At 37.8% G+C, this 13,310-nt stretch overlaps 1 protein-coding gene across 6 annotated transcripts in view; it reads right to left on the reverse strand.

The window, feature by feature from the left end:
- Positions 1-13,310, reverse strand: part of si:dkeyp-72e1.9 (syntaxin-binding protein 4) — a 37,266-nt gene that overhangs the window by 14,162 nt on the left and 9,794 nt on the right. For all 6 annotated transcript variants that reach the window (XM_064322460.1, XM_064322456.1, XM_064322459.1 and 3 more), the window contains exons 2-7: positions 12,735-12,808; positions 10,933-11,028; positions 7,087-7,156; positions 6,299-6,373; positions 1,370-1,452; positions 633-756 (exon numbers count right to left, since the gene is read on the reverse strand). In XM_064322460.1, the coding sequence (XP_064178530.1) occupies positions 633-756; positions 1,370-1,452; positions 6,299-6,373; positions 7,087-7,156; positions 10,933-11,028; positions 12,735-12,808 (522 nt within the window). The remainder of the gene's footprint in view (positions 1-632; positions 757-1,369; positions 1,453-6,298; positions 6,374-7,086; positions 7,157-10,932; positions 11,029-12,734; positions 12,809-13,310) is intronic.

The following is a 13,310-nucleotide window of genomic DNA, read 5'->3' on the forward strand; positions in this document are numbered from 1 at the left end:
ACAACAAATAAAGTAAATGTCATTGTATTTCAAATGTGGAGAGTTAAAGGAAATCTGATCAAAAAATTAACCAGTGATGGGAAGTATTCATCATCACTAATGTTTCTCCATTTGCAGTTTGAGGCTTTTAAGAGGAGCTTTATTGTGTTTCTACACTGATATTTACTTTTCATGCCTCCCTGTCTAAATCTCAGTGGTTTTCTTTGCTTCTTGGTGAAAACCATTTCACCAGGTTCCATAATTCTCAGCATTCTGAGGCTTTGTGCATGCATTTTGAAAATATCTGAACATATTTATTTATAATTCCAGCAGCAGTATGTAAGCCTAAATGAATTATCATAATTTCCTAGCTATGATCCAACATGTTCTATTTAAAGCAAGAAAATCTCTGCAAAAGCAGAAGAAATTAGCATTTATATTCTGATTTATAATACAATCGTATAAGCATGATAATATAAGCATATATCATCATTCAGTACATACATACATATACCCTGCAGTACTGTACAATAGTCAGATACACCCTTTTGTTTATTCAAATTCCAGTTAAATCAGCCATTCAGTTTTTTCCACCTCAGATTGCTTCTAGCTTTGTGCTCAGAAAGATGACAGCTGAATGTAATGTCTGGTACCTGAGAGACCGCAACAATGGACCTGTGCCATTGTAGATGCTTTGAGATGCAGCAGGGCTCAAAAGTAGTGGGCTCTGTGACCGTGATGAGGACCCAGATGAAGTACTGTCTAAGCATCTGCCTGCTGTAAAGAGAGAAAAAAGATTATACCCATAGAGCATAACCACACACTGCTTATATAAGTCAGCAAGAATGCTAGTATGTTGGATTTGTTCCTATAAATAGTTCTTTGTTTGAAATTATTAAATGGCAGGTCCATGAAAACAGTTCATTTGTACACAGTTAAAAATAGTCTTTCACAGGATACTACTGGATACATGGGCAGATGTTGCTGATTGCATAATGCACACCTGTGCTGTCATAAACCATTTTTCATGACTGATTACTTCAGCATCATAACTTAACGTGAGGTAACACATTTCAAGCACAAAATTATATTTTGTAATACAAGCATGCCTAATAACAGCTGGTTATACAGTACATTATTAGAAGTGATCACCTCAATGGCCAGAATAAGGGGAAACTGTGTTTCATTTGATGCTGTTATTGCGGCTTCAGGCAACGTTTCATACGAATAGCATGTTTAAAACAGTGATTCAGGGAACGTTTCATATGAATAGCATGTTTAAAACAGTGATTCAGGGAACGTTTCATATGAATAGCATGTTTAAAACAGTGATTCAGGGAACGTTTCATATGAATAGCATGTTTAAAACGGTGATTCAGGGAACGCGTACCATGCTGACTTGGTGAATTTCTTGTAGAGCCTGTACTGCTGTTGTTCGATCCGTATTTCTCCAACAGCTCAGTAAATTCTCTCCTTTATCGAGACAAGAGGGGGAAAAGCATGAGTTAATAGTATCCTCTCACCTTCTCGTTTCCCGCTGATGTCAATGTTATTGAATGGGTTTCCAGAAAATATAACCATGAAGATGGTATGCCAGCACAGAATATCATACATGCCAGAAAATGCTTACAACCATTGATCTGTAAAATATGTACCTGTAAGACCTAACTGACAAGTCAGTGAGTGCAAATGTTTACATAAAGATGTGGAAATAAAGAAACCGCATATATTTTATACACTCGTGAAATTAATCACACCATATTTTAATCAAATGACAATGTCAAATGTAACCTGTTCTCTACAGTCCGTAGACAAATCATTATATATTTTTATATGTAAAACATAAACACATAAAATTTAATTTACATTTATATATAAAGATATAAAGTACATAATTTTGAGACTAACCATTCTTTGACTTGTTAACATTCATATTGTTCTTTGCTTATATTAAGTTTTCATTGAGTCACAACAAAAAGATGTATATTTGCTTTCTGCAAAAGCAGATATAGTAAATTGAGAATAATAATAAAACTTCCTAGTGAAGTATAAGAATATTTATTCTCTGTTTTGAATGGATATTCACTTCAAGTTCATTTCTCCCACTAAATAGGAGTAAATTGCCATGTTAACTTCTGCAAGAAACAATGTATCCACCTGCAGTGTGCCACAGGATAAAAAATAAAAAAAACTTTAAAAAAATATGAAAACCTGACTGAATATAAAAGTGAATATCAAAGTAAGCGTTTTCTTTGGTTCTTTATGCATAACTTAAAACATTATCATTTCGATTGCAGGCTCTTTAAAAATTAATGATCAGCAGAAAGCTAAGGGTTAAATGACACCGCCCACTGCTCACTGACTGTCAGTTTAAGGTCAGCAGAACCCTTCCCTCTCACGTCTGAGATGCTCTGTCTTCTTAAAAGCGGACAGGAATCCCCCTGGTTTCCTGTGTCCAGAATCACCAGCTCAGCTTTAACCACTAAATTATTGAACCTCGGACAAACACCAGGTGCCAATATGATGCTGAGTATTATAATCCTGCCAAAGCAAAATCCTGCATAGAAAGAATTTTCCACATACTGTAAGCTAGGCAACACACTCACAGGGATTAAAGCAAAAAAAAAAAATTCCGACTGAAAAACTTTTCGGGCCAAGCAGGGCCGGTCGACTGGGGGGGGCGGGGGGGGGGTCTGTTGGATGGAACCTTTGATTGGGTGGGCAAGACGCATGTTTGCCCATAGCCACCGCCGGTTGTGAGGCCAAGTCATATTCCCCTCTACAATTTGTAAAACAAGTTACAGAGGAGGCCCCCACATTAGGGCATGTACACACACACAGCCCGGCAGTTTTTAGGGAAGGTGGGTGCCAGGTCGCCTTTTTAGAGCGGGTACTTTTTTCCGCCGTGCAGTCGCGTCACATTGGTTTACATGTAAAAAAAACATGGAGGCAGCTCAGTGGCGGACAGTGTGTACACGCCCTTAGCCCTCGACGCCTGCTAAACAAGTAAAACTATGAGATTTCAGCACCACCCACGCATACCCATTGCTGCTGTTCTCTAATGCAGACATCAAGTTGTAAAAAGGCTTTAACCTACACTCCTGGGCAAAAAAATGGGCCAAGCCCAAAAAGGCTAAATATTAAGCTTTTAATGGTCTTAACAACAAATCATTGGTCAGAAAATTAGCAAGAATTAAATGCACTCCTGTGCCACCATTTTCTTGTTTACTTTTGCTGCAATGAACTGTTTGGGGAAAAGCTAGAAACAGGGAAATTCACTTATACAGTAGACAAATTAACATGTCAAAAAAAGAGTCATGTTTTGTATTTGGTTGCATATCATTTGCATGCCATGACTTCCTGATGTCTGGATATCTTATTTTTAGGTTGTCCTACCAGCGATACAAAAACTCTTTGAATTTGAATGGATCTCTATGGGAATCGGCGGGTGGGACTAGATTCAGCTGTAAATTATGCTGATACAGTATGGAACACATTTGTTGGCTAAATGGCTTTAAGTCATCAAGGGTCCAAGGTATCAAATGAGCCTCAAACCACCGTGCTGCTGCCAGATATGCAGGAGATACTACAAGCATTGTTTCTCCTGAATATTTTTCAACAGGAAAATTAATCAGGAGAAACAATGCTTGTTTAGTATAATAATGTGTTTTCATCTTATTTTGCATGACAGTGCCACGAATAGGACGTCCTCACAGGCCAAGTGCTAGGGATGAGGGGAAATTAGTGTGCGCATACAGGTGAACACGGCGTTTGGGCTCATCTAATTGCAAACTGTCACAATTCTTAGCTGCTGGAATAAACTTCCCTTGTGGATTATTCTCGATCGGAAGATGTGGGTGGTTGCAAAATGATTGCTTTCTTCTCATTCGTCGGAGAGGTGCTATTGCCTTTTTGAACGGCGTCTTCTCGCTCCTTCTTCGTCACAAACTTTGACTTTGATTGCAATCTCGATTAACTTTATTCGTATTTGAACTATTTCTATTGCTGGACATTAAGACTCTCGTAATTTGCAGGTTTTGGGGTATTTTGTCAGGTTTATAAATTTATATTTTGGTGTTAATCTAACGGCGGCTTGTGTGTAGAATAAAGTTGTTTAATGTGCGTGCGTCCGCCGAGACGTGATTAATTGATTAGCCTGCTTCAATACACCGTGGGGCTATATTATCGTCTCTGATTGTTTCGTTATTATACATATTATTGTTATATTGTCAAGAAAGGAAGTGTATGATTTTCAGTTAGTGGCTTTAATTAGTAGCCTAAGAGAAGGCCCAGTCTTCCAGCAGCGTCTGTAGGCTAGCCCGGTACTACCAAGTTGTACCTAATAAAGTGTCCGGTGAGTGTATATAATTACCGACATCTAAGTAGATTGTACGCCTATACAAATCAGCTACCTATCACCTGGTAGCGCGATTCCCAAGTCCCGTAACACCCTCCTCCCCTCGCTTTTTTCCCCCTACGGATCTACACTGATCTCATACATGGCCTCTCTGGAATCCAATTGAGGGAAATCCGTTGTAGCGACGGAGAACTTTAATCCCTGCACTTAAAGTTGGTTCTAAACTTCAGAGGATGTCAGCATACAGTGTAGCTGAATCCAGCTAAACCTGTTTTCCTTGCACAGCAGGGTGTCCTTTAGATGTAAACAGTGCACTGAAGGTCAAACACAGGGGGCAAAACAGTTACAGGTTTTATAAAATGGTGAATATGGAACATATGTCTTATCTGGATAAAATTTTTTAAAAGGGTAAGGCCTGGGACATGTGGCATTTATCATACAGTGCTCTTTCGAATCAGGAGACTGAACTGACAGAGGAATACCATTAGCATTAGCCTGAGAAATGCTAGGGGGTTCCAGCCAGAAAAGTATTCCATCTGTAGCAGTGATTAAGAAGAAACAAAGATTTGAAGCGCAGAGACACAGCAGCACACAGCGTACTAAGCTCAGCACTGTCTCTCAATACAGTGTAAGCTTTCAAGTTATTCATTCATTTTAGACCACCAGGGTGTGGTCAGTTCCTTCAACACAAAAATGTGTGATGCTTCTGAAACTGAAGCACAGAAGTTTTACTATTAACGGGTTGTTGCTCTCAGTCTATTTTCCTTGATCAACAAGCGTCCTGATTAGTAAAATTAGCCATGGCCTTTTGGCAGATAATTACATTTCCATGAACTGAATCTCACGCATCAAGAAAGCACACGACCCAAATACATAAATTCCCTGGTTAACTGCATATTGCCACAGCTTTGGGCAAGAAACACAGAAAGACATTTTCATGAGCACAAACGGCAGATTCTGCTTGGGTTAGGTCTAGGGTCTAGGCCAATTTCAGCCAAAAGGTAGGACTGTTTGAACAGCTATGGGATACATTTCAGAATAAAAATGTATGTGAGTCATCAGTAGATGGGGAGGGAGAAATTCACAGGACAAGAGGACTACATTTATTCCAATGTTTGCATATTCATGATAAAAAAGTAACATTCTACCATAATATAAAGTTGACAAACAGCTAATTTTCTGCTTTGCTCAGCTGAGGTAGCTGCTGATCAGAAAGGATTATTCGCCTCCTTGGCGAAAATAAATAAATAGAGCAACTTAAAGGATTTTGCATTCATTTTGCATACATTTCTATGTAACACATGAAATGGTGGACACAAAGCATGGATCGACGGTTTGCCTAGTGCCATTAAATGAAATGACAAATTCGAAAAGCAGCTTTATTTCTCTGCTACAATTTTTTTTCTGAATGAGTCTGAATGTATTGAAGCCTTGTAGGTTGACATGGACGGATGAATAGGCTTTTTCCATTGATCATTTTCTATTTGCAGTGATGAAGGCAGTATAAACAGGCCAAAGAACTGAGGCACATGGGCCCCAGACCAGAGCAAGGCAGCCCAGGGCTTTTCAGCAGATGCAGCCAAGAATCCCACATGATGCCAAAACACTAGCATAGATCTAGTTTAGAGGAAATTATTAATTTGGCTTCAAGTATTAAAAAGCTAAAACATAAAACTTTGGAGAACTGGTTGTGGTTCAGAGCATCACAAATCATGGTGACAAAGTTAATTACTATTTCATGATGAAGGATGAACCTACGATTAGTGCATTGACAGGCTCCAAGCAATGAAGCTCTTAAGTTTAACTTAATTTATTCTGATTGCCTTTCTCAAGGCCGGTGACTGAGAGTTACTGTGGACAGACCCAAACACTGCACCATTTTATCATCTGTCACTGAACCGCCTGCCTTTTTTCATCACAACAGGTAAGACAGGTGTCTGCACAAGCTTATCAACAGCTTACCGCGCCTCTTCATCCCTAGCAATGAGAAGACGCATACGATTGGTTGCAGATGCTGCTCTGAGGATGTCAACAGCCCTATAAACAGAAAACAAGCAATGCTGCATTCAATTATGTATGAAACATAAAACAACTAATAAAGACATTATATTGGATGGTTGAAAAGGTTAATCCTCATTCTGAATTAATCTTAAATGCAAAACGCATAATACTACAGAAAATTACAGTCAAAACATACAAGCATGAGGAAAATTTAATATTTGTGTGCTATTGTTTGTTTTGGATTACCCTAAATAACTATCAGATCAAAAGCATTTACACCAATTTAAAATATACTTGAAAATGGCTACTTTTGAAACAGTTCTAGTATTTCACTTCATTTTCAATATTAATAAATTCCATCCATACACTTTATTATATAGATCACATTTATAGGGAAAATATATTGATTTTGTATTTAACAAGCATTCATTTTAAAATGGAAGGAAATACAATGAGATGCATAATGTTTGTGACATTCACATATTTTTTTCTTGATTCGGCCATACTCCACAATTTTAGATCTATACTCAAACAATGCACATGTAGCGCAACTTCTCAGGATTAAAGGATATTTTTATACATTTTTCTCACCGTATTTAGAGAAATACGTTAAAAAAACAACAGTACCACTTTCAAATGTCTTCTGCTTGTTTTGAAAAATGCCATCACAATCAATTTTTCTCAACAAAGGTGTCAATTAACCTTTCATTATGGCATTCATTGTCAGCTTAGGAGGGGGTACTTCATACCTTTCACATGTGATTCCTATTAAACTTGCCCCATTCACTTCCAAAATCTGGTCTCCAGGCTGTAGACGCCCTGAAAGTAAGAATTTACCATTTACATGCAAGTATTTTGATTATGATACAGCCCATATAAACACCTTATTCCAAAAAGCAAAACCTGGTTAAGCCCTTAAAATCCAAAAAAAGAATGGTTGTATATGCCTCATCAAATGAAAACCACATTATCCTGCTTAAACATGGTCTGCATACATTATTAAGCCTTAAATTTAACAAAACAATACCAGTGGTTCACATCCAAGGAATTTTAAATACTTCATGAACATGAAAGAATTACTAAGATGCCATCCCTTACCACTTATCGAAGAATGTGAACAGCTAACCATGCACACTGGAATGAGGCTGGGTTATTCAGAATATGATGCGCATGTAAACATGGCCAGTGAGTCAGTGGAACATCATTAGAACACTAATTACTTTATTAATGGTCTCTTAAGTAAATTGTTTGATTTTGTGTTCCCACTTATGGAGTTCATATCTAATATCGAATTAGGTATCTGGTATCTAATAATCTATTGACACTGGGACAATGTTTTGTTGTTGCTTTTCTATTGTTATTGTTGTGCCACTGAACCAAAAACAGGATTGATGTCAGAAGCTGGACTAAAAAATGTGACTACACCATGACATAAAATTAATCTTTTGATGACCCCAAAACACATCATGGCACAGGACATGAAATGCTTGGGGTGACTGAGTCAAGTCTTAAAGTCTAAAACAACATTATGGACATTTGGAAATGTATCTCAGTAGGTTCTTGTAAATTTCTTCTACATAGTATAAGAATATTTAAAGTAATAATTTCTTCACACCACGACAGTTTATCGGCAATTTATTGATAGTTTTTTTTGTTATATTTGGCTGAGTGGTTGGCTTTTGTTTTAGAGTTAGTAGCCCTTTTGGGTACCTATTCAGTTTTTGAAGGATGGCATGATCTGGGACTGACAGGCTATCCACTATGATGGGAGTAAACAAATAATAAAGAAATGCAGATCACATACAAAAAACAAGATGGATACAGCGGTCTCTGGGATAGACAATACACTGCAGATCCACAAAGTCCAACAAATAGGGAAATAATGTTAATGGCTAAGAAGTGGTTGTAATTGCATGGTCATAATACACCCTAATTAGCTGCTCCTCACTTATTCAAATCCTACTTAGGGGTAATATTGGAAACTGGAGAGCTTTTCAAAAGTGTAAAAGAACATTCATACATGTTTTTAAACTCATTAGGCCCTCTTCGGGAAATGTCACAGAAAATTTCCTACCGGCGTGACATTCTCTATCTCTGATATACTATTTAATCCTTTATAAGATGCAATAAATCCCCATCCAATTGGAATTCAATTAAAAGATGAAAGTGGCTGTGCTTTACTATCAGCAAATTCAAAGTGCAATTGGCAGTCAGTAGCTATGCTTGATGCTTGACCCATTCTGCTATGACTCCTCATGTGGCTCTGTCCCACTCCGGGTCCTGTCATGTTCAGAACTAGGAGTACTGAAACTGGGGCACATTTGCTTGTATTTTATTCATGCAGTCCTTGGATGAGTGCTAGTTCTTGCAGTGCAGACTCTTGCTATCATCACTGGTAGTCGGTGTTTATAAGCGCACTTAGAAAGGAAATAGCCCTTGTCCGAACTTAGCTACTTATGTCTTTCAATTCAGACCAACTATTGCGATTTCTAATTTGAGTTTATGTAGCATTGTTAAAGACAATAAAATAGGATACAGAACCTACAATACACCTGTAACAGCGTTTTTTTTAGTATATTTGAACATGGCTCTGATGCCGTTGAGAGAAGGACCAGCCCTTGGGTTTCACTGATTTTCTTTTTTGTTCAGGATTTTGTTTGGTGTTGGTGGTTCCAAAGCAACACGGGAGGATTTTCACTAGCACATGCCACCGGTATGCATTGAGCTTTATTTATTTCCCAGGTACTGGTGCGCCATTCAAATTACCTACTGGTCTGTGATGTCATCTGGGCTCCAACTGGAAGTCAGTTCTGTCCCTAACCATGTGACTAGCTAGTTTCCTAACACTTCACACTTTGAGAAATGTACCAGCGGTTGCTCTTGTATGGCTGAAGAAATGGCTGACTTCATTGGCAAGCACACGGCTCCACCAGAGAGCCAGCTAAGCCCAACCAGCATTAGACCCAAGAAACCCTGTTATCCATCTCAAAAGGTGAGTGATAAAAATCGTGGGAAAACAAGAGTGGTCACCAGTCTGGGTTTTGGTCTGTGGTGAGAGCTGAGGGAGTTAAAAGGGCAGAAAAGTGAGTTGGCTACCCCCCTTTTTTTTACACCAGGCCAGCCCTTTACACCAGAGCGGCCAGTCGAGGATGGGCTCCGCCCCTATAGCTAGGTTCCTCCCGAGATTTCTTCCCATCGAGGAGTCTTTTCTAGCCACTGATTGAGGGTTTTTTTCTCCCCACTGGGAGTGTTTTACCTCATGTGCTTGCTACTTGGGTTTTCAGGCCTGGTTTTTGCTTTTGCCCTTTTTCTGCATTTAAAAAAATCTGGAAAAAGGGCTATACAAATAAAATAAAATTGATTTCAATCCATTGATTTAATTTAATTCTACAATGACATTTTGCTTTCTCGAGCCTAGCATTATTTATGATCTTCTTAGTCAGGCAGAACCCTGACAGGCTAACATCTGAACATTCACTATGATTTTAGAGCTACATAGCACTTGTGTGTAAATACATAGCTGCTACTCAATCAACTAATTGACTAAATTTAATTGATAATTAGATTTAGCTGACTGAACACAGCCGGTGGCTTGATTGTAACCAGCCCTGTTAAATCTAAACCTCACTCATATTGAACCTTACCAGAGTGAAGTAGTCACTGCAAAGTTTCTACAAGCACACTATGCCATGATCAAAGGAAATTCCAGAAGAGATGAGAAAAAAGTTGTTGAAATATATCAGTCTGGAAAGGGTTACAAAGCCATTTCTAAGGCTCTGGGACTCCACCGAACCACAGTGAGTGAGTACCATTATCTCAAAATGGAAAACACTTGGAACAGTGGTGAATCTTCCCAAGAGTGACCAGCCTGCCAAAATTTCCCCAAGGGCACAGCAAGAACTCATCCAGAAAATCACAAAAGATCCCAGAAGAAGATCCAAAGAACTACAGGCCTCTCTAGTCAGTGTTAGTTGTGTATTCAGGAACACTGACCTCTAAGGTCAGTGTTCCTGACTACACAATAGGAAAGAGACTGGGTTTTGGACAACACCGGTCCCATTACGTCGAGTGTAAAGCAAATACAGCATTTCACAGAAAGAACATCATACCAACATTCATACACAGTAGTGGTAGTGTGATGTTGTGGGGATGTTTTACTGCTTTGGGACCAATAATTATTGAAGGAACCAAGAATTTTGCTCTGTAACAGAAATTCTTAAAGAGAATGTCCAGTCATCTGTCCAAGAGCTGAAGCAGAAGCGTAATTGGATTATGCTGCAAGACAATGATCCAAAACACGAAAGTAAGTCCACATCTAAATGGCTGAAAAGAAACAAAATTTAAGTTATGGAGTGGCGTAGTCAAAGTCCAGACTTGAGCGCAATAGAGATGCTGTGGCAGGACCTGAAACGAGCAGTTCATGCTCTAAAACCTACCAATTTGTCTGGATTAGAGCAGTTCTGAATGAAGAGTAGGCTACAATTCCTCCACAGCAATGTGAAAGACTGATATTGGATCATAGGAAGTGTTTAGTTGCTATTATTGCTACTACCGATGGTGTAACCAGTTATTAATTACCCTTCAAAATGTCTTACCATTATTTGCAGCAAGGCCACCTGGTAAAATCCTTTTCACATAGACTCCAAATTCCTCTCCAGTTAATTCCTTTATGCCACCAATGACTTTAATTCCTGGGAAGACAAATAATTTCTTAGATCATGCAGAACAATACACAAATTAGATGACTCAAGATACCGGTTTGCAAATTAGCTGAATTATATTAATCATTTACCATGGCTTGGATGAATACTTAATGAGTACATACAGTATATATGGCCTGAGAAATCCTGGCTTCCACTCAGAAATACATTTCGATAATTAGCCAGCCAACTCCTCAGACCTCTGCAAATTTCAGCTACCCTGCCACCTATCCTACCCACTTGATGGTAGCATCGATGTGCTAACTTGAAGCCATAAATTCGTAACTTTGTCAGCTAGCACTAGTTAGGTAGGTTCATCAGTATAGTTAGCTAGTTTTACTAGACATATTACTCACTGACATTAATCGAATTGAATCTGATCAAATTTGAACATGTTCATCTACTGGTATTCCACTGCTTGATTTTTTTTTAAATGCCCTGAACATGTTGCTGTCCTTGCAGACATGAATCAATGCTGCCCTTAACTGAAACACAGACTGCACTTAACAACACAGCTCCCTATAACTAACTTCCTGACCAGTGAGGTTGACCTCACTTCAGTCAGTTAAAGAAATAAACTGTAAAGTGGCCATAATCTTCAATATGAATTAATTTAAATATCTACATAATTCAGAGACTAATTGGCAAGATCCGTTTTTTCAATTTTCAAATTCATGTGTTTGTAAAAAATTCTCATATGAAAAACCACTGCACACCTAGCATAGAAATACACCTGTGTTCCAGGCAATTCTGTTCAAGTGGAGTGTTCTTTTCTCTCAGCAGGGAACCTTGTAAATAAAAACATGCAGCACTTGCCTCAAACCAAGTCAACTGTCTTGTGTTTCTGACAAATAATCGCTTAAGTATTGTATCAGTGCGAGCTGCAAACTCAAACAAAATGTCTTTCATGACTTTTTTCCACACAATGTAATCTATTTTGTTCTCCTGGTCATTCTTAAAATATTAGAATGTTGTGGTCAATATAAAATTACAGTTTGAGTGTTCAGATAGTATACATGATCTAGACTGTCGATAAATGATCTAGATTGTTTTTATGTTATGACATGATAATCTAGTTATTCTTTAAATTATAGTTGTTAAAATTATAAATATAATCAGTTATAATAATCATAATATTATCTGTAAATGAGCTTCTGGTAAATAAATTATAATAGTTTTATCAGTAAACTAACCAAGTGTAAATAAGGGTTTACCAACTCAGCTTTCTGTTTTGTCACTATCCATAAACAATATTTGCAACAATCTAATCTGTTTTGACAAGCCCAAAAGACTGCAGTATGTGAACTATTTTTTAACTGCTATCATGGCATTTTAACAGTTTAGAATAAGATCAATGTGACCTTTTCACTGTTTCAAGAAAAACAGCATGTGCAAACAAATTTTCTATAAACCTCTTTAAATGTTTTCTTCCACCTGAGCAGAGCTTTTTTTTTTTGCTTTCTGCTCAGCAAAGGTCAATATGCAGACACAGCAACCTCAATGAACTGAGCTCACAGTCATGTGTGCATAAAAATACCATATAAAACAAATCACTTAACATTTCTTAAAGCAGCAGTTTGACTGCTAAAGTCCCAAAAAACCACTGAAAGCATTCAAGGTTCAGAATTAGTGTCCATTTTTGTGGAAGTCATTGTCACACTTCAGCAGTACTACGAGAGTAGAAGAAACAGACTTACCCAATCCATTCTCACAGTCAGTGAATTCCAAGGAATGTACCGATCGATCTACTCCGTAAGGGCCCATCAATGTCCTGTGAGTCATGTGGGAGGAAGATAAAACTTAATTATTTGTCCTTCTGTGCTTTCTGTCATTTTGCAACTAGACCTCTGTATGTCTACATTTTTAAGTTAACACATTTGTGAGAACTGTGGGTTGGAATGATGACAGCAACTTATGTACTGTAAGCCCATAAGTACTGGTTACTGACATCACGATGAGATATAACAGAAAAGTTGGTAAACTTGTTCAAGGATGTAAAAAACAATAACACACTTGTAAAAAAAGTACCAACACTTTACAGACTTGTATTCTAAAAATATCCATTGATCATGTTTAAGCATTTTCAAATTTTGTCACTCAAAACAAAAACTAAATCATCTGATATCTGATATTAGGCTTGTAAACCATTAGGTTGATAAACCACAGTATATACTGTGCACTTAATATGCAATATAAGCAGTGTACAGTGCTTTTGAAATGTTACAAACCTATTATTATAATCAGCAGCTGATCAGTTAACCCCTATTAATAGC

Source organism: Anguilla rostrata, chromosome 2 (assembly GCF_018555375.3).
Source record: "Anguilla rostrata isolate EN2019 chromosome 2, ASM1855537v3, whole genome shotgun sequence".
Lineage (NCBI taxonomy): Eukaryota > Metazoa > Chordata > Actinopteri > Anguilliformes > Anguillidae > Anguilla > Anguilla rostrata.